This window comes from Emiliania huxleyi (assembly GCF_000372725.1).
Source record: "Emiliania huxleyi CCMP1516 unplaced genomic scaffold EMIHUscaffold_566, whole genome shotgun sequence".
Lineage (NCBI taxonomy): Eukaryota > Haptophyta > Isochrysidales > Noelaerhabdaceae > Emiliania > Emiliania huxleyi.
The window spans coordinates 1-19,393 of NW_005197755.1; the positions used below are offsets into that span (position 1 = coordinate 1).

Below are 19,393 nucleotides of genomic sequence, written 5' to 3' on the forward strand. Positions count from 1 at the left end.
GCTGCCGGTCAAGGGAGAGGCCCCCCCCGTCAGGGTGTTTCAAGCCCCGCCAGAGGCTTTTGACAAGCTTCGACGGCGGGAGGCCCGGCCCCCCTTGGGGCGGAAAAGGCGGGAGGGGGCCGGCCCAGTTCGGCGCACGTGGCGGTGTGTTTGTGTGTGGGTGGGAGGGTGTGTGTGTGGGAGGGTGTGTGTGTGGGAGAGTGTGTGTGGGAGGTGTGTGTGTGTGTGAGTGTCACCCAGCAGCCGAAGAGGACCGCCACGAACTTCATGAGCTCCTTGAGGTGCAGCCGCTCCTGCTCGCGGCGAGGAGTTGTCTCGGGGTTGGAACAACGGTCCGAGAAGCGTCTCCGAAGTGGCAGGCGCGGCGTGCCACCTTGAGAGTGGCGAGGGCAGCCTGCGTGTCGGCGGTATCCTTCGCCGCCTGCTCGCGGATGCGATCCCGCGCCTGCTCGTACCACGGCCGCGCCGCTCGCCGCTCGCCGCAGTCCGCGCAGTCCGTCCCGTACCCGCACAAGTCGCCTTCGGCGCCTCTGCCGCCGTCGTCACACACCCCGTCGCCCGCGCTGAAGCAAGTGTCGGAGCAGGCCGTGCCGCCGGGCGCAAAGGGCGGCGCGGGCGGGTGCGGCGGCGGCGAGGGCGAGAGGACCGGGCGCGGCCCACAGTCGTCGCAGTCGGTGCCATAGTCGCACGGCTTCCACCAAAATATGTGCGCTGGCGAGCCGGGCCCGCCATCCTGGCAGACGCCCTCGACGGCGGGCACGGCGAGGCTGCGCCGGCCAGACGAGGCCGTATTGCACGTGTTGGTGCACAGCGTCTCCGGCTCTCCACCCAGCCAGCCCAGCGCGGCAGGCGAGAGCAAGAACATCCTTCGATGCCTGCCAGAACCGCGGCCACCTTTGTGTCCTGGGTTTCTTTTTTCTTCGGTTCTCAGAATTTTCAATCTTTGGCCGCGTTGGGTAGCGAGGATTGGTGTGACGCGATCCACCGAGTAGAGGGGCGTCCTGCACTCTATTATTGAATTATTTCGCCGGCGTCCTTAGTTTCCGAGAAGAGAGATTTTAGAAAACCAACCAACGGAGTACGGAGAGGACCGTCCAAAAACCCACCAGTGTGTGTGTGTGGGATTACGCGCTACTATTTGGAGCACTTGGAGTTATTATTCTGCGATTGTGCCTATATTGCAACGTATTGCTTTAACGCATTTGACAGCACGAGGAGGAGCTCATCCCACACCCTCATGCACGTGTGTATTCGACGCTGCGTGTACAGAGATGAGCTCCTCCAACGCGACGAACGTGAAGATGAGAAGCAGATCGAGCCGCGTCAACCCGTCGCCGGCGGCCGCATCGAGCTGGCAGGCGCGCCGCTGCCCCGTGTTGGGCACACACCCGCACGAGTCGTTGTCCGTCGTGTAGCTGGCAACATGGCCTCGATGGACGTCTCGTCTCGTTGCAACCACGGTCGTCTCGTAAGGGGCGCAGCAGATGCGCGTCGACGGAGCCCTCCCCACCCGAAGGCCAGTGATACCGTCTGCGCGCGTCAGCGTTAATCGAGACGAGTTTGATGACATCGTACCGTATGGTCTGCCACTAATGGTCACCTCGCACGGCGCGAAGTTGAAGCCGTTCGACATCAGCGTCCGCGTGGTGGTGGCATCACGCGCGAACTCGGCGACAACCGTGGACCTGTCGGCGGTCACCAATCGCGCGCTAAACTGATACCCGTGACAGTTGGAAGAGGCATACTCGAGCTCGAGCACAACCTTGCCGGTGGCGTCACGCATCGGCTGCCTTCCTTCGGCCAGGTCGGTCCCGGGAGCAATAACTTTCCGACCGACTACTTGGTTGTCTCGCCGACGGAGCATGACGTTCTCAAGGTCGTTCACGACTGCCATGCTACTAGCAAGCAGCGATGGATCTATCATGACGGCTGGCTGTGGCGCCTGCATCTGGAGCTGCACTTGCTGGCCTGCAGAGACGCCGGCGGCGGTGTCGTGCCTTTGCCGGTTCTCCCTTTTCGCCGCTGGCCGCTTGCTCTGCTCGTCCAGCGCGGCGCCCGCGATGCAGCGGACGTCGGGTGCTTCACACCAGCCTACACCACCCGGCAGGAGGACGCGCCATGAGCGGCCGGCGGTCTCAGGAGCAAAGCTGTTGTCGGGGCAGCTGATGCCGCAGCTCTTACTGCCTTGCTTCTTCGCATGACCCACCTTCCACCCGTCACAATACCACATCACCACGCTTGGGTCGCCATCCTTCTCGTAGGATGGCATTCCGTTGACGACCCGATCGTGTCGCTTTACGAACACGCCGAGACGCGAGCACTGTGCGCCGCCAGGCGTCATACCGACCAGAGCCACTCGCTCCGCGCCGCGATCGAACTCGGCTTGCAGCACAGCGCCGCCGCGGAAGCGAATGTAGGAGCGTCTTAGAGCCTCCAATCGTCCGTTTTGAGGCCCGACCCACAGCATGGCTGCGGCAGCGGCTTAGCTGCGGCAGCGGCTTCAGCGGCTGAGCCGCCCTGCGGTCGCCCGACCAGCCAGCGGAATTTTTTCCGTTTTTAATTTTTTGCAACCCCGTACGCACTCTTCACACAGGGGCACTCACAGCACACTGTGAGAGCCCATGCAAGCAAAGCCGCCCTGCAGCTCGTTGGCAGTCCTCGTTTTCGACTTTGGCCGCCCCGCGTCGGCCAGGTGCGTGGTCCCCGACCCTAAACTCTTCGCCGGCCCCGCCAGCTCGACCGACTCGACCGCCAACCGGCTGGGTTTGACCGGCGGCGCGACGCGTGGCCTGTGCTGCGGCCATCTCGGACGTTCAAGCGGCGCCAGCCAGCGGCTCGGCCGCGCATCCTTCACACACGCCGCCACGACCGGGATGAGCGGCCCCGATGTCGAGCCATGGTGTGAGCTGCATGTGCGGGGCGGCTGTGGCCGCAGCAGGTCCACCAGACGGGCGTCAAAGCTTGCCGTCGGCGTGCTGTCGTGGGGGTGCACGACACGCACTGAAAGGAGCCGAGAGGAGCAGCAGCTGTGGGGCTTCCACGGCTCCCAAAGGGCGGTCCATGACTGCTCTGAGCAGGGCTGTGCTTTGGTGGGGCTGTGTTTGAGCATGTGTGAAGTGCGAGTGCGTGCCGGCGGCGTCTGTGATCTGTAATGGGCGTGTGAGGGCCCGGTGTGGGTAGTTGTGAGCCCGTGTGAGCTTGCAGATGTGACCGATCGAGCTACAAGAGGAGCTTGTTCAGCAGGATCAGGGATAGACCTGTGTAGTGCCAGTGTGTGTGTGTGCGCGCGCGCGCGCCCAGCGTTGAAGTTGGAGCAATTGGAGTGCATGGTAACCGCGTGCACATCCACCAGGGCCGGGGAGCTAAAACTGAAAAGTTCCAGGACTGACCGAAAAAGAATTCGGTTTTCCCGCTCCACCTTCCTGTCTCCATCTGGCGACCTTCCTCCAGTTTCTAACTGGCAGTCTCTCGCTACCACAGGCACACTGACAGGGGCGCGCCGCTTCGCGAATTCTTTTCTCGGCGGCGCTCCTTGGACATATACACACACATGCGCTTTGGCCCACCGCCGCCACTGCCGCCGGTAGCTACTCCGGACCTGGCCAGCGCGCTGTCGACGCTCGCCGCCGCCTTTGCCGACGTGCTGTCTGCGGCGGCCGCCGACATATCGTGGCAGTCGGCGGCCGCGCTCGCCGCGTCGCTGTGCTGTGTCTACCTATTGGGTGCGGTGCTGCTGTCGGAGCCGACGCCGCGGGTGGACGTGCCGGTGGACGAGGACGTGGAGCCCAAGATTGACGGCTCCACCGCCAAGTTCGACGCCGCCCTCCTCACCGCCGAGGGCGCGCGGAGGGAGCCGTCCGTCGTCTACTGCTGGGACCCGTCCTCGATGGACATGCTCGGCACGCTGCCGGTGGCGTCGGCGGAGGACGTCGCCGCCGCCGTCGGTCGCGCGCGTGTCGCACAGGCGGCGTGGGCGGGCTCGACTTGGGGCGCGCGCCGCCGGCTGCTCCGCACGATGCTGCGTTTTGTGACGGAGAACCAGCGCGCAATCGCCCGCGTCGCCGTGCGCGAGAGCGGCAAGACGATGGTGGACGCCATCTTCGGCGAGATCCTCGTCACGTGCGAGAAGCTCAAGTGGACCATCGCGCACGGCGAGGCTGCGCTGCGGCCGGAGCGGCGGCCGACCGGCACCCTCGCCATGACCAAGCGCGCCTGGCTGCGCCCGGGCCCGGTTGGCGACCCTTCCCGGAACCTTCCGTGAGCCGCCTCGGGAGGCTCGTGTAGGCGCGTCAAGGTGGAGTGGCGGCCGGTGGGCGTGGTGGGCGCCATCGTCCCGTGGAACTACCCCTTCCACAACGTCTTCAACCCCGTCATCTCGGCGCTCTTCGCCGGCAACGGCATCGTCATCAAGGTTTCCGAGTACGCCTCATGGTCGACCCTCTACTACGGGCGGGCCCTCCGCGCCATCCTCGCCGCCGCGGGGGCGCCGACCGACCTCGTCCAGTTCGTGACGGGGTACGGCTCGACCGGCGCCGCGCTGGTCGGCTCCGGCGCCGACAGAGCCCGCCCTCTGCCTCTGCTGGAGCGGGGACCTTCTCGGAACCTTCTCGGAACCGTCTCTCTAGGCGTCGACAAGCTGATCTTCGTCGGGTCGCCGTCGGTGGGAGGGCACGTGATGCGCGCCGCCGCCGCGAGCCTCACCCCGGCGGGACGGCCTCCCGGCCGCGTGCGCGAGGGTGCGCGAGCTGACGCGAGACGGGCGTGGTGGGTGATTATAGGTTGTGCTGGAGCTCGGAGGAAAGGACCCGTTCGTTGTCTGCGACGACGTGAGCGAGGCAGAGCTCGACCGCATCGCGCAGGTGGCGCGAGATTGCCCGAGATTGCCGGGGCGTGTCCGAGGCTGCGGTCGAGGTGAGGCGGAGGTCGTTCTCGCCGCGCAGGTGGCCTGCCGCGGCGTCTTCCAAAACATGGGCCAGAACTGCGCCGGCCCAGAGCGGTTCTTCGTCGCGGACGCCGCGTACGCGGGCTTCTGCTCGCGCGTCGGCGCCGCCGCCGCGCGGCTCGCCCGCGGAGGGGAGCCCCCCCCCCCTGTTCACAGCGCGCGGCGTGCGTGCAGGCGCAATCGCGTCACGCCTCAAGTGCGGCCCGCCGCTCGACGACGCAGAGGTCGACTGCGGGGCCATCACCATGGGCAGGAGGCAGATGGGGCACTACCAGGCCGGCCTGCCTACCGCCCGCAGACCCCTCCGTGGACGCCTCCCTAGACACGCCCTAGACACGCCCTAGACCTGCACTCGCGGGTGGGGCAGTGCGCCAGGCGCCGCTCGCCACCGATTGCGAGGCTCTGCCGACCCCCCCGCGGCATTGGCGGACGGCTCACGCCGGGGCTGACTCCTCTCCCAGGCGCTCGTCGACGACGCGGTGTCCAAGGGCGCGCGGCTGCTGGTCGGAGGGTACACGCCCTCCGGCGACGACCCGCTCGCGGCATTGGCTCTTTGGCGCCCGAGACCGCTGGGGTGGCGGGCCGCGGCGTTTCATGCGCGATGCTGTGAGCAGGCGGGCTCCTTCTACCCCCCGACAGTGCTCGTCGACGTGCCGGAGAGCGCCGACATCCTGCAGACGGAGATCTTCGGCCCGATCATGTGCGTGGTGCGCGTGGCCGACTGCGGCGGCGCCGCCGCCAACGACGACGAGGCCGTCCGGCTGGCCAACAACTGCGACTTTGCGCTCTCGAGCTGCGCGTTTGCGCAGTCGGCGCCGCGCGCGCGCGCCGTCGCGGCGCGTCTCTGGGCGGTGCGGGAGAGGGCTGGCGCGAGAGCGGCGTCGCCTCACGGCGGCGTGTGGCTGCCGCAAGTAGGCTCGGCTCGAGGCGGGCATGTCCGCCTCCAACGACCTCGAGGGCTCCACCTACCTCTCGCAGTCCCTCCCCTTCGGAGGCCGCAAGCAGAGCGGCTTCGACCGCTTCGCCGGCATCGAGGGCTTGCGCGGCCTCACCACGCCGCGGGCCGTGTGCGACGACGCGCTCGAGTGGCTGCCTTTTGGAATGGGCGCGCTGCTCCGCACCGCCATCCCGCCGCCGCTGCAGTACCCCTCGCGCGGCGGCGGCTTCGACTTCGCCTCGGGGCTGATCGAGCTCTTCTACGGCGAGGGGGTCTCGCTCAAGCTGCGCGGCGTCGCAAAGCTGATCGGGGCCGCGGCAAAGTAGCGGCGGCGGCGGGGCGGGAGGTGGGCGGGGCGGAGGAGAAAGGGCGGAGGCGCGGGGGCTAGGAGGTGGGCCCGCTTGAGAGGGGGTGCCAACCAGGTAGCAACCACGTCCCCTGCCACGTGAGACGGGCGGGGAGAGGGAGGGGAACGGGAGGGTCGGCTCGGTGGGTCGGCCGAGAGTGCGTGTCTCAGATTATATGCATGCGCATGCTCACGAGATCGCGCGTGCGGCTGTGTCCGTAAATCTTTTTTATTTTCGCGCCCAGGCCTCGCAGGCTGCGCCTTCATTCACTTTATGCCACCGTTGCATATCCGGATATGCAACGGTGGCATAAAGTGAATGATACACCGTCGCAAAACTGCATTGGGTCTCGAGTTCGAATCCCGCAGTTCGACTCGGCGCAAAAAACCCAGACGGGCGTTGTCACTGGTTCGAAACCCACCTTAGCGTTCACCTGCTATCCGCCGGTACCCAAACCGGATGCATCTCCGCACGACCCAGGAATGCAGTTTTGCGACGGTGTATCATTCACTTTATGCCACCGTTGCATATCCGGATATGCAACGGTGGCATAAAGTGAATGATACACCGTCGCACCCAAGCTGATAGCTGTTACACTGTTCACGACGCCCAGCAGCCAGATGCAGATCCTCCTGCAAACCCGCCAACTGCGGGTGAGCCTGCAGCGCCGCCACCGCCGCCTCGATCACGCCCGCGTCGGCTGCGCTCTGTTTGCGTGCGACCCCTACGGCGTCGGTGCCGGAGCACACGTTGCGCAGCGCCTCACAGCCTTGCTCTTGCACCTCCGCCTCCTGCGGGTGAGCCTGCATCGCCGCCACGATCGCCTCGATCGCGCCCGCGGCTGCTGCGCTCTGCTTGCGTGCGAGTCCCGCGGCGTCGTCGCCGTAGCACACGTTGGTCAGCGCCGCGCAGCCATGCTCGTGCATGCCCGCCGCTTGCGGGTGAGCCTGCAGCGCCGCCACCGCCGCCTCGATCACGCCCGCGTCGGCTGCGCGCTGCTTGCGTGCGAGCCCTGCGGCGTCGTCGCCAGAGCACACGTTGCGCAGCGCCGCACAGCCTTGCTCTTGCACCTCCGCCACCTGCGGGTGAGCCTGCAGCGCCGCCACGATCGCCTCGATCGCGCCCCTCCGCCGCCAGATGCTCGTTGGTGCCGGTCGGGTGACCCTGCGATGCGCCCGTGCCGGTGTGTGGAGGGGGGGGGGGGCAGGGAGGGGGGGCAGGGAGAGGGTAGGGAGGGGGGGGCAGGGAGGGGGGGCAGGGTGGGGGGGCAGGGAGATGGGGGGCAGGGAGGGGAGGGGGGGAGCAGGCCAGCTGCAGCCGCGGCCCGTTCCCCTCGTACTCGGCCGCCCCCGGTGAGCAGCAGCGGCGCGTCGGCAGAGTGAACCCGCCCACAGCGCACTCCGCTGAAGGAGACGCCGCCCAGAGCCGACGGCGGGCGGTGAGGCGGTGGGAGGGGCCGCGATGCAGCGGCGAGACGCGTGCGCGATGGCCGTGATCTCGAGCTGACCTCCCCACTCGGAGGAGTGCTCCACCTGTGGTTGGTGTGCCAGTGCATGCCTCAATGAGCTGCTCGTCTCGAGCCCGAGGGGGCCTCTAAAGGGTCGACGGGGGGTCTCAGCCGTCAACCAGATGGTTGAGGGGGGGCCTCAACCCTCAACCCCTCCCAGGTAGGTAGGTAGGTAGAAAGGTGAAGAACAGCCAGGCTCGGACTGGACACCAACGCGGTATGGGTGGACGCTAGACAGATGATGACGACACGCACGAGCGACACACAGACACAAACAGGCTCACAAGACACAACCACCCCATGGGCCGATGCTCAGTCTTCCGGTGCAAAAGAAAACAGGCGCCCTAAAAAAGAAAACAGAACGCCACACATGGCGAAGGCGGGCGGCGCGAAATCGGGCGAGGCGGCCTCTTCCGGACAGGGCCTTCACGAAGAGGCGGCCCTAGCGGTGTGGGAAGCGGCTGCGCGAGGCGACGAGGCGGCGCTGCTGGCGTGGCTCGACAGCGGCGGGCGGGTCAACGCGACTTGCGGGACGGACGATGTGAGCGGCGTCACCGTGCTGATGCTGTCTGCCCAGGGGGGCCACGAGCGGGTGGTCGAGCTGCTGCTGCAGCGCGGGGCGATAATAAACCTGCAGGACAGCAACGGCCGCACCGCGCTGATGCTCGCCGTCGCCCAAGGCCACGAGCGGGTGGTCGAGCTGCTGCTGAAGCGCGGCGCGGAGGTCAACAAGCAGGAGAGCGAAGGCAGCACCGCGCTGATGATCGCCGCCATAAACGGCCACGAGCAGGTGGTCGAGTTGCTGCTGCAGCGCGGCGCGCAGATCAACATGCAGAACAGCCGCGGCATCACCGCACTGATGGCCGCCGCCTGCAGCGGCCACGAGCGGGTGGTCGAGCTGCTGCTTCAGCGCGGGGCGGAGATCAACTTGCAGACCTGCAAAGGCGGCACCGCGCTGATGGCCGCCGCCCAGCATGGCCACGAGCGGGTGGTCGACATGCTGATGAAGCACGGGGCGGAGATCAACAAGCAGAACAGCGACGGCGGCACCGCGCTGATGGACGCCGCCTTCTACGACCACCCCGCCATCGTACTCCGCCTGCTGCGTGCGGGCGCGGACACGGCACTGCGCTCTGAGGACGGCAAGACGGCGCTGCAGATGGCCAAGGAGAAGGGCCACGCCGCGTGCGTCGAGGCCTTCCGGCAGCACATCGCGGAGGTGACCAAGGCGAGCCGGCGCGAGGCGGCGGGCGGCGTGGGCGGCTGTTCCTCGGGCGAGGCGGGAGCGAGGGCCGCGGCTTCTTCCAGCTCATTGGGCGGCGTTTCCGGAGGGGTTATGCTAGCAGCGGAGCGAGGCGAGGAGGCGGCGCTGCTGGCGCGGCTCGACGGCGGCGGGCGGGTCGATGCGACGTACGAGAGAGGCGGCGTGAGCGGCATCACGCTGCTCATGGGCGCCGCCATGCGCGGCCAGGAGCGGGCTGTCGAGCTGCTGCTGCAGCGCGGCGCGGAGATCAACCTGCAGGACAGCGGCGGCGGCACCGCGCTGATGCGCGCCGCACTCGGAGGCCACGAGCGGGTGGTCGACTTGCTGCTGCAGCGCGGGGCGGAGGTCAACTTGCAGAACAGCAGCGGCGGCACCGCGCTGATTCGCGCCGCGGCCAACGGCCACGAGCAGGTGGTCGCGCTGCTGATTCGGCACAGCGCGGAGATCAACCTGCAGAGCAGCAACGGCTTCACCGCGCTGATGGGCGCCGTCCACCAAGGCCACGAGCGGGAGGTTGAGCTGCTGCTGCAGCGCGGCGCGGAGATCAACAAGCAGAGCAGCAACGGCAGCACCGCGCTGATGCTCGCCGCCCAGGAAGGCCACGAGCGGGTGGTCGAGCTGCTGCTGCAGCGCGGGGCGGAGATCAACCTGCAGACCAGCAACGGCTACACCGCGCTGAGTTGCGCCACCCACCAAGGCCACGAGCGGGTGGTCGACCTGCTGCTGCAGCGCGGGGCGGAGATCAACCTGCAGGGCAGCGACTGGACCGCGCTGATATGCGCCGCCATCCAAGGCCACCCCGCCATCGTGCTCCGCCTGCTGCGGGCGGGCGCAGACGCGACGGCGCGCTCTGAGGACGGCAAGTCCGCGCTGCAGTGGGCCAAGGAGAATGGCCACGCCGAGTGCGTGCGCGTCATCGAGGAGTTTACGGCGGCGGCGCAGGCGGAGGTGGCAGCGGCGAGGGAGGCGGAGAGAGCGGCGGCAGAAGCGGAGGCGGCGCGGCATGCCGAGGCGCTGCTGGCGGAGGAGGAGGCGGAGAAGGAGGAGCGCGCAAAGAGCAAGACGGGCAAGAAGAAGAAAAAGAAGAGCGGCGGCGGCGAGGCAGACAACGCAACGCCTGGCCCCAGCGCCACCGCCGCTCTGCCGCCGCCAACCCCTCCGCCAGCCCCATCTCCTCCGCCCGCCGACGCAGCCGCCATCGCCGCGGCGGACGAGGCGCTGCAGCAAGCAGTGGCCGCTGGCTCGTACGAGGGCGTGGCCAGCGCGCTGGAGGAGGCGTGCAGCGGCCTCGCGAGCCCGGCCGTGCTGGCGGCGGCGAGGCGCGCGCACGACGAGCTCAAGGAGGCGCGGAGGCGGGATAGCCAGCGGCTGCGCAAGGCGCATGGCGCGGCGATGGGCGCGCTCAAGTCGCTCGACGCAGCGGACAGCCCCTCCGCGCTCCGAGCGGGCATCGCTGCCGCCAGGCCGCACGTGGGCGCGCTGCCTGCGTTGGCCGAGGAGGTGAGCGCGGCGGAGTCGAAGCTGGGAGAGCTGTCTGTCGCCGCGGAAGAGGCGGTTGCCGCTCGGCCCGTTGAGATAGCCTTGTCGGACCTCGCCGCGGCGACGGACGGGTTTGCCAAGGGCAAGCTGATTGGCAGCGGCGGCTTCAGCCGCGTCTACGAGGCGTCGGCCGACCTCCACCTCTCCCTCGCCGCGCCGCCGCAGCTGCGCCACTTGCCGCTCGTCGTCAAGCGGGCAAGGTCGGGTCAGTCCGGCGGCTTGTCGCGGGCAGAGCTCGAGGTGAAGCTTCTCAAGGCGGTGAGCCACCCGCACCTGCTGCCGCTGCTCGGCTACTGCCTCTCGCCCGACGGCGTCTGCCTCCTCTCGCCGCTGATGCGCGGCGGCTCGCTCGAGGCGCGGCTGCGCATCTCGGATCCCGACCGCGCTGCGCAGCTCCGGCGGCTGGGCATGGAAGAGCCGCCGAGGCCGCTGACCTGGCGGCAGCGCGTGCGTGTCGCGTGCGAGGCGACCGAGGCGCTGGTCTACCTCCATTCGAAGGGCATCGTGCACCGCGACGTCAAGCCAGACAACATCCTGCTCGACGAGAAGCTGACCGCAGTATTGGCTGACACGGGCTTCGCCAAGGACCAGCGTCCCGACGCGTCTGTCCGTTGCCGCTCGACCGCCCTCTACATGACCACGGGCTACCTCTGCCCCTCCATCACCAAGGGGGGCGAGTACTCGAGCAAGACGGACGGCTACGCCATCGGCATCACCCTCCTCGTCTGCCTCACCAACCGGTCCGAGGTGCAGCTCACCGACCGGTGCGAGGACGAGTTCGAGGAGGACTGGACCGACATCGACGCGGCGAAGCTCGCCGACGTGGCTGCGGGCTGGCCAGTCAACGCGGCACGCGCAGTAAAGGATCTCGCGAAGGCGGGAGACGGGCATAAGAGCCTCTGCCACGACAGCCTGCGCAAGCGGCCCACACTGCCCGAGGCGCTCACGACGCTGCGGGCGCTGCTCTCTGGCGCGCAGGGCGGGGCGGGGGTGGAGGAGGCATCGCCGGCACCTGGAGACGAGGCCGCTGCGGCAGCCGCTCGCACCACCGGCTACGAGCCTTCGCCGCTCTCGGTGCAGGTGCGCGGCATGCGCACGGGCGGCGACGCGCAGGCGCGCATCCAGGACAACATGATGCTCGCCTTCAAGACGCTGATGCCGCGCCTCGACGCCGCGTACGCCTCGCGCTCTGCGGCGGCGCCCGACGGCTTCGAGGAGCGCATCAACTTTTGGCACCGCGAGTGCGGCCTGCCGCCCGAGCTGCGGAGGCAGCTGCACTCGCTGCGCATCTGGGCGAACGCGGCGAGGCACCACGACGCGGCGAGGTGGCGGAGGGACGGGCCGCGGAGCGAGGGGGAGGCGTCGCGGCTCGTGGCCGCGGTGACGGAGGCGATCGGGGTGATCGAGGGGTGAATGCAGTCGCTGCGCGGGCGGTCTTGAGGCCTCGCGATCGTCTCTCGTTTGTGTCTCGGACTCTCTCAAGAGGCTCACATCGCAGACAGACAGTGAGGGTGTGAAGCCCAAAAGGCAGAGTATGCACGCAGAAAACGCTAGAGAAAACGTCTCTCTCAAGTGAGATTATTCAAGGAATTGTCAGAGGAGGGTCTCGCTGCCCTAGATGATGCTGGGCGCGAAGCCTATGGTGAAGAACTGAAAGGGTGAAAGCTGAAGCAGAGTCTTATCGTGCTCGGAGCGGGAGAAGAGTAAGTTAAAAGAAGGGAAAAAGAAGGGCTCCAAGAAGAAGAAGAAGAAGAAGAAAATCCCGGCTTTCATGCGCAACAATGCGTCCAAGCTCGAGGCATCAAAGGAGAAAAAGGCGAGTCGAAAGAAAGCTGTCTGAGGCTGCTGAGCGGAGGAGAAAAAGAAGGCTGATGCTAAGGCCAAGAAGAAGCGCAAGGCTCGTCCGAAGAGTCCAGAGGAAAAAGACGATGAACGATTACCAGGTACTTGCTCGGTGGAAGCCGGATCTCCTGTTATAACGACGACAGAAGTTCTTGCTGGTGTGCAATTGGACCGACAGTCCCGTGTTCGTATAGGGAGAAAACGCAAGGATGGATCTCTAGAAAATTTGTACTGGCTGAGCGAGGATCCTGAGGCAGTATTTGGAGGTGACGATGGGAAAACGATTACTCTGGCGCGGCCGTACAACGATTGGGCTGAAGGTGAAGCTGCCTTGCGTATAATACATGTGCAAGAATGAGCTAGCGGTGAAGGCACTGTCGGAGGACGAAGACGCCGGGAAGGATGCGATTCGAGAGGACGAACTTGAAAGGAAAGAAACATTCTTGGGCTATGAGATGATGTGGGTAGATATTATACCGATGCTCGGCACTGAACCCAAGGACCTGCATCATACGAAGGAAGCGTGGTTTGAAAAGGTAACTAGCATGTTTGCGGCCAAGAAGGTGTTCAAATACTTGTGCACGGAGATGAAACCGGCGGCAAAAGAACTTGACGGTAGCAAGTGGACTAAGTTTGCGAAAAGTCTACCTGACGTGATAGACGGGAAAAGAATTAAGACGACTGACCTTGACCTTATTTTTGCTGCAGCAAAGGCAAAAGATCAGCGCCGCTTGAAATTAGATGAGTTTTTAAACAAGGCGCTTGTGGCTCTTGCTGGGAAGCGTTATCCTTGGCTCGAAAATACGGATGGTGAAGGCCCTGCATGTAAAGAATTCATACGTCAACACATTTTCAAGTGGGATGTCTGTTCGGATTTTCCCCGCCGACGAGCGGATGGTCGGATTGACTCTCCGCTAAGACCGCGACATGCACACGAGCTGCGGTCGTGTGGCCGTCATAGCGGCGAGGCGCGGGACCGTCTGTGGCGAAGTGGGTCGCGTCCCCGGATTTCCTCAACTCAGCCTCCATCCACACCCTCTGTGACGCCGGACGCGGAGAGTCACTCACTGCCCGCCCCCACCCTCTCAGCTTTTGTCTCGTCCCGACCGATTCTTCTCTGCTTACCTCCATCTTTCCCTTTGGTGGTTGTGACAAAGGTTTACCTCGGGAGCAGTGGAAAAGAAAAACCACCCAACAATATGGCGGGCACTCTGGGACGCGTCTTTGCTTGCGATGGACGGGCCAGGGCGCGTCTTTGCTTTGCTGATCGCGTCCGTCGCGCTATCCGCGACAGTCGTGTGCCTGGTTGGCGCATCCTCGGCCCGAGTCGATCACCACCCCGACCAGCGTCCCGTCAAAACCTCGCGCGGCGTGGTGCACGCCTTCTTCCTGCTCGACCGGACGGGCAGCATGAGAGGTCAAGAGCACGCGGTGCGGGCAGGGTTCTCCAAGTTCGTCGAAGAGCAGCGTGCGATGCAAGGCGACATGCTTCTCGACGTCGCGCAATTCGACTCGACAGACCCCTTCGAGATGATCATCGAGTCGCAGCACATCGCCGAAGTGAAGCCGCTCGAGCGCTTTGAGCCACGCGGCACTACGCCTCTCTACGATGCGGTTTCGAGCATGATCGACCACGCGGAGCGCACGGCAACTACCAAAGAGGTGATATTGGTCGTCTTCACCGACGGACAAGAGAACGCGTCGATGCGCATGAAGCAGAAGGCGGTCCTGCAGCGGGTGGAGGAGAAGAAGAAGCTGGGCTGGACATTCGTCTTCCTCGGTGCCGACATCGACTCGTACGCGACCGGCGGCAGCCTCGGGTATGCGCGCGGCTCCACCCGGTCGCATGCCGCCACCGCTGCGGGCTACGCTTCCGCCTGGTCTGATGTGAGCCACGCCATGAGCGCGCAGCGCTTTCGGCGCTCCGCGCGAGGCTACACGGACGCTAAACGGCTCGCGGCCAGCAAGTCGTACTTCTCCGCCGCGGAGAGCGCGAAGAAGAGCAAGCACGCGTGATGCGATGGCCGAGGCGGAGAGGTGACAGATGGATGTCGATGACTGGCGCCACATGCTGTTGGCGGTTGGTGCCGCGCACAGCGGTTTCCCCCACCGAAGCACACAGAGTTTACCTTAGTGTGGTATGTGCGCCACACACACCACACCGACCCGTTGTGGCAAATCACTGTTCAAGTCGCATCGTATGTGTCTTTGTTAAGAGGACAACAAGAGTAGCGAAAAGCGAGGGTTTGAGCTACGGCTCTAGCACTCTGACTCTCGTGCGCTTTTTGCCTTCGGCCCGCGACTCAGCGGGCCTACGCCCCAAGCTCCTCCCAGCGATCGCTGCACTCGCCCCTTTTGCGGCCGTGGCACAGCCACACGGCGCCCCCACCGTGCGCCGCGAGCGCCGCCATCAGCTCGCTCGCCGACGAGCCGTGCGTCCCCACCATCAGCTTTGCGCCTACGCGCCCGTCGGCCCTCGGGTAAGCTCGTGAGATCTCGCGCGATCTCGTCGCGCCTCCCGGGCGGAGGCGCCGCTCATGTGCCGCCAGCTCCGAGATGAAGGAGTTTTGGTACCTGACCGCCGCCGAGCGTGAGGGGTTGGCTCCACTTGCAAGGACTGCTGAGGGGGCGATGGCGCAAGGGAAGTCTGGCGCAGGGGAAGTCGGCCCCTCCCACGCCCTGGGCTGGTGGGGGGGGGGGGGGGGGGGGCACCGGCCGTGCCCTGCATCGATCGATCTCCCCTCCTCGACATCCTCGCGCCGCTGCAGCGTCTTCAGCTGGCAGCGCGCGCCTAATCTCGGCGGACCTCGGCTGATCTCGGGCGATCTCGAGGCCCTCTTGACCTGCCTGCTCTTGACTCGGCAGCGGCGCACTCAGTCGCGAGAGGTGCCGCAGTGCAACCTGCGGGAGGGAGGGGAGGGGTGAGGCGCCAAGCCGGTAGAGAGGGAGACGGGCTCTTGTGGCTGCTCCGCTGGCCGGCCCCGGACGTGACACGACACAGCACACACATACGGCTCTATTGACATAATAAATAAAAACGGACACCTCTCTACTGTGAGATGGGTAAAAAGGAACAGGTCCCCGCCCTTGCGATCTTTGTGCAGGGTTCTTTGTGGGTGTGGTCGGTGACTAGCCGGGGTCGTCCTCCCGATGGGGGACTAGCACTCTAGCCGTCTTCCACATGGTCCCTCGGATCCCTCTCCCTGCTGCTCCTAATCTCTTCGCGACATCCTCCTGCTGATCTCCGCAAAGTCCTGCACATTGACATATATTCTCCTTATTCGATGATTATTGACTCAGACATTGATGCCCTGACGAAAAAAGAGGACTCTTGCTACGCATGAACCATATGGTACACGCTGACGACATTGCAGTGTGCTTGCACGCACGCAGCAGCGGGTTTGAGCGGTGCTGCCTCGACGTGGCGCATGCGGCATGCTACGCGTAGGCCGCCCTGCTCTGGCTCAGGCTGAAGGGGCACGGCACGGTGAAGGGGGTGGTCGTCGAGCGGACCGCTTCGGGATTGAAGGCCTTCGCCTCGCGCGCGCGCTGCTCCTCCTCCCTCCTCCGCGCCAGCTCCTTCCGCTCCAGGTGCCGGGAGAGCCCCTTGATAGCGCGCGCCTCGCCCGGAGGCACGCGGGGTGGCGGCGGCCTGCCAGGCGTCGGCGCGAAGGTGCAGCCGGCCAGCGCCTCCTCCTCCCGCTCGGCGAGCGCCGCCGCGCGCCGCGCCGCCCTCTCCCTCATCTCCGCCTGCACCCGCTCGCTCAGCGTCGCCTGGTCGGCGGGGTGCAGCCGGTCCGTCACGCGCGCGGCGATCGCCTGTGGACACGTCGTGGACATGTCGTGGACACGTCGTGGACATGTCGTGGACATGTCGAGGACGTGTCGGTCACGCGCGCGGCGATCGCCTCCGAGGCGGCCGACAGGCGCGGCGCGAACGTGCGCCCCTCCTCCTCGGCCCTGCGCCACGCCTCGACCGCCGACGCGCGGCGCGCCTTGCCTCTCGGGTCTCGCATCAGCTCGTCGTCAGACTTTGGGCGGGCGATCCGCGCCTGCAGGGAGGCTCCGAGAGAACAGCTCGGGGGGTCGGCTCCGGGAAGGGGAGGGGGGCAGCCTCGGCCGCCGATCCGCGCCGAGATGCCGTCGATGCGCGGCGCAAACGGGTGGCGCGCGAGGCTCGCGGCCTCGGCCGCCGCGCGCCACTCCTCGCGGACGAGCGGGTCGGTGCGCGCGAGGCGGACAGTCCGCTCCTCCTCCGTCTCGCTCAGCCGGCCGGGCCGCGCGGTGAGCAGCAGCTGAGTCGCCTCGGAGATGGAGGGGGTGAAGAGCGCCGCCTCCTCCTCCTCGAGGGCTTGCTCCCGCTCGCGCTGCCGCTCGCACCGCCCCGCGCTCCACGCCTGCATCCGTGCGAGGACGGGCTGGCCGCCGCCCTCGCTCCCCTCGGCGAGACGCACCGAGATCTCGTTGAGCTTGGGCGCGAAGGGGCACGCCGCAGCCTGCCCCGCCGAAGGGGCCTCGGGTCATCTCTGTGATCTCGTGGTGATCTCGGTCCATCTCCGAGCCATCTCGGGGCCATCTCGGTCCATCTCCGGTCCATCTCCGGTCCATCTCCGGTCCATCTCCGAGCCATCTCCGGGCCATCTCCGAGCCATTTCCGGGCCATCTCCGAGCCATCTCCGGGGCACGCCGGCGCCTCCTCCGCTTCGCGCTGCTCCTCGCGCCTCGCCCTGCGCTCCGCCAGCGCCGCCGCCTGCGGAGGAGGCGATCCAAGTGAGGAAGCGGCGTGCGGCGGGCAGGGGTGCAGGAGCGGGGGTTGGGGCGAGGAGGGGGCGAGGAGGGGGCGAGGGGGGAGGGAGGAGGGCGTGGGAGCGGTGAGGAGTAGAGGGAGGGGGGCCGGGAGGCGTGCGAGGCGGGGGGAGGGGGGGGGGGGGGGGCTGCCCCCCCTGTGTTTCGGCGCCTCTCGGCCGCCTCTCGGGTGGGATCTCGGCCGCCTCTCGGGCTTGGAGCAGGGGGGCGCCTGCCGCCTTTCCGCCTTGGGCCGGACCTCCTCCCCGGCCCGTTGGTGCAGCGGCCGCCCGTCGGCCGCGAGGTTGCTCCCCGCGATGCTGAGCGAGGTCGGGTTGACGCGCGGCGCGTACGGGTACCGCGCCGCCTACAGGCAGCCCCCGAGACGCTTGCAGCCAAGCCCATCCCTCTCCTGGTGTGCCGGTCGCGAGTGCTGCCGCGCTGCCTCCCACGCACCCGCCGTCGCAGCGCAGCGGTCCCGCGCCGCAGCGCGCTCGGTCGCCGCGCTGTGCAGCCGCTCGCCCGCCGCCGCCGCCGCCGCCGCCGCCGCCCTCTCCTCTCGGCGCGCCAACCGCTCCGGTGAGCGGCCGCCACCTCCGCCGCCACCCACCCCGCCACCACCACCTCCTCCACCTCCTCCACCTCCTCCACCTCCTCCTCCTCCTCCGCCTCCTCCGCCTCCTCCGCCTCCTCCGCCCGCCCGGCTGCCCGCCAGCTCTGGACGAAAGGTGCACAGCGCCAGCTCGGCCCTCTCCCGCTCGCGCCTCGCCGCCTCGCGCCGCACCTCCGTCTGCTGCGCCGCCGCAAACAGCCGCTCCCCCGCGCTTCCGCGCCTCGAGAGCTCGCGCGAGCGAGCGTTGATCCGCGGCGCGAAGGCGGCGGCCTCGGCACCGCAGCTCTGGCCGTCGCCCGCCGCCGCCGCCGCCGCTCTCCGGGTCGGCGCACTCGCGGGCCGCTGGGGCCGTGCTGCATGCTCGGCCGTCACTGTGCGGTGGTGGCGGAGCTGAGCCGGAACGGGCGCGGCAGCCCGCGGCGGCGAGCGGCAGCGGCGACTCGTGGAAGGAGGGTGGGCGCAGTCCGGCAGCGGATGGTCGACTCGCGGTTGGTCAGGTACAGGTGCCGGTGGCGGCAGAGAAGGAGGCGGAGGCGGAGGCGGAGGCGGAGGCGGTGGCGGCGGTGCAGGCTCCGCTGCGGAGAGCTGCCGGCCAGCCGCGCGCTCGCGCTCTATCCGCCTCTCCTCGAGGAGCCGCTGGATCAGAGCGTCCCTCTCACGCCGGCGTCGCTCCACGTCGGGCTGCGCTGCTGCAGGAGGCTCTTGCGAAGCGTTGGCTAACATTTTCCGGCGTTCTGGCCCGTTATTCCATGTTCACAGCGTCTCTCTTTGATTTACGTCTCCAGCAACCTTTCTCTTCTTGGCCTGCGAAGCGTCGCAAAAGAATTTCAACCGAAACAGGAGGTGTCGCGATGTCCCTGATCGTCCTTACTTACAAGATCCTGCTCGTGCAGGTGGGGACCCTGTCCTTAAAAGAAAGAAAACGGACAACCCAAGGGAGGGATGGGAGGACGGCACGCCGCCACCACACAGGGATTTTAAGGAGAGGGGTGTGGTGCACTAGCCGTCGCCCACCCTTGGGCGTCTGCCTCTTCCTATCTCTCTTCGCAGTCTCTCTCCGATTCTCGCTGCGACCTTCGTGCCACCTCGCGGTCGCCCCCTTCTCGTCGTGCTCTCCCTTGTCGCTTCTTCCTCTGTGGGACCCTGTCCTTCTCCCACCCCTTGTTTGGTGTGTCCGTTTTATTTATTCTCTGTTGCTAGCCTATCGCATTGCACCTTGCTGCGAGCATGCGGCGTGCCGAGCTGCAGCTCGAGCGCCGGTTAGATTCTTTTCTCACCTCCCGGCGCGTTGCCCAGATGTCCTCTCGTTTATCCCCCTCCCTGAGCCGGACCCGCAGTGCGTCCACGCTTAGTTTGCTGCGGTATTTGGCGACCTCTACGCAAACCTCTTTTAAAGCATCGCAACTCTCAAAAACGGGGGTCTCATACCTTAGTCCTTATACCTCCTGCTGTCGCACACACGACAATCCAACCTAGCTGCGCTCACTCAACACCAGCTCAACACCGGGCAGTCACCGGCGCCATCTTCACCATGTGTATGTGTGCATGGCGCGCAAGCGCTTTGACGGCTCTCCTATGCACGCAAGATCTGTCAGGCTGTCACAGACCGCCGGAGGG

General features: G+C 66.8%; 5 protein-coding genes across 5 annotated transcripts; 3 read left to right on the forward strand and 2 right to left on the reverse strand.

Moving 5' to 3' along the window:
- Nucleotides 1-1,222: 1,222 nt before the first annotated feature.
- Nucleotides 1,223-2,269, reverse strand: EMIHUDRAFT_120035 (hypothetical protein; the record flags this gene model as incomplete). The annotated part of the gene is made up of 1 exon (XM_005765120.1): nt 1,223-2,269. The coding sequence occupies one exon, from the start codon at nt 2,267-2,269 to the stop codon at nt 1,223-1,225; it is 1,047 nt and encodes a 348-aa protein (XP_005765177.1).
- A 1,539-nt stretch (nt 2,270-3,808) lies between these two features.
- Nucleotides 3,809-6,476, forward strand: ALDH5 (putative betaine aldehyde dehydrogenase). The gene is made up of 9 exons (XM_005765128.1): nt 3,809-4,216; nt 4,295-4,540; nt 4,616-4,705; nt 4,779-4,859; nt 4,941-5,043; nt 5,117-5,217; nt 5,404-5,484; nt 5,557-5,778; nt 5,858-6,476. Exons 1-9 carry the CDS (start codon nt 3,887-3,889, stop codon nt 6,203-6,205), a joined length of 1,602 nt encoding a protein of 533 aa, XP_005765185.1. The 5' UTR covers nt 3,809-3,886; the 3' UTR covers nt 6,206-6,476.
- A 262-nt stretch (nt 6,477-6,738) lies between these two features.
- On the reverse strand, nt 6,739-7,781 carry EMIHUDRAFT_247292 (hypothetical protein; the record flags this gene model as incomplete). The annotated part of the gene is made up of 2 exons (XM_005765121.1): nt 6,739-7,351; nt 7,759-7,781. 2 exons carry the CDS (start codon nt 7,779-7,781, stop codon nt 6,739-6,741), a joined length of 636 nt encoding a protein of 211 aa, XP_005765178.1.
- A 1,357-nt stretch (nt 7,782-9,138) lies between these two features.
- EMIHUDRAFT_371235 (hypothetical protein) lies at nt 9,139-11,358 on the forward strand (the record flags this gene model as incomplete). Its single annotated transcript, XM_005765122.1, has 2 exons — nt 9,139-9,174; nt 10,848-11,358. A coding segment is annotated over exon 2 (489 nt), but the record flags the coding sequence as incomplete, so codon positions are not given.
- A 2,241-nt stretch (nt 11,359-13,599) lies between these two features.
- Nucleotides 13,600-14,616, forward strand: EMIHUDRAFT_445944 (hypothetical protein). Its single transcript, XM_005765123.1, has one exon. It carries the CDS (start codon nt 13,612-13,614, stop codon nt 14,392-14,394), a length of 783 nt encoding a protein of 260 aa, XP_005765180.1. The 5' UTR covers nt 13,600-13,611; the 3' UTR covers nt 14,395-14,616.
- Nucleotides 14,617-19,393: the final 4,777 nt, after the last annotated feature.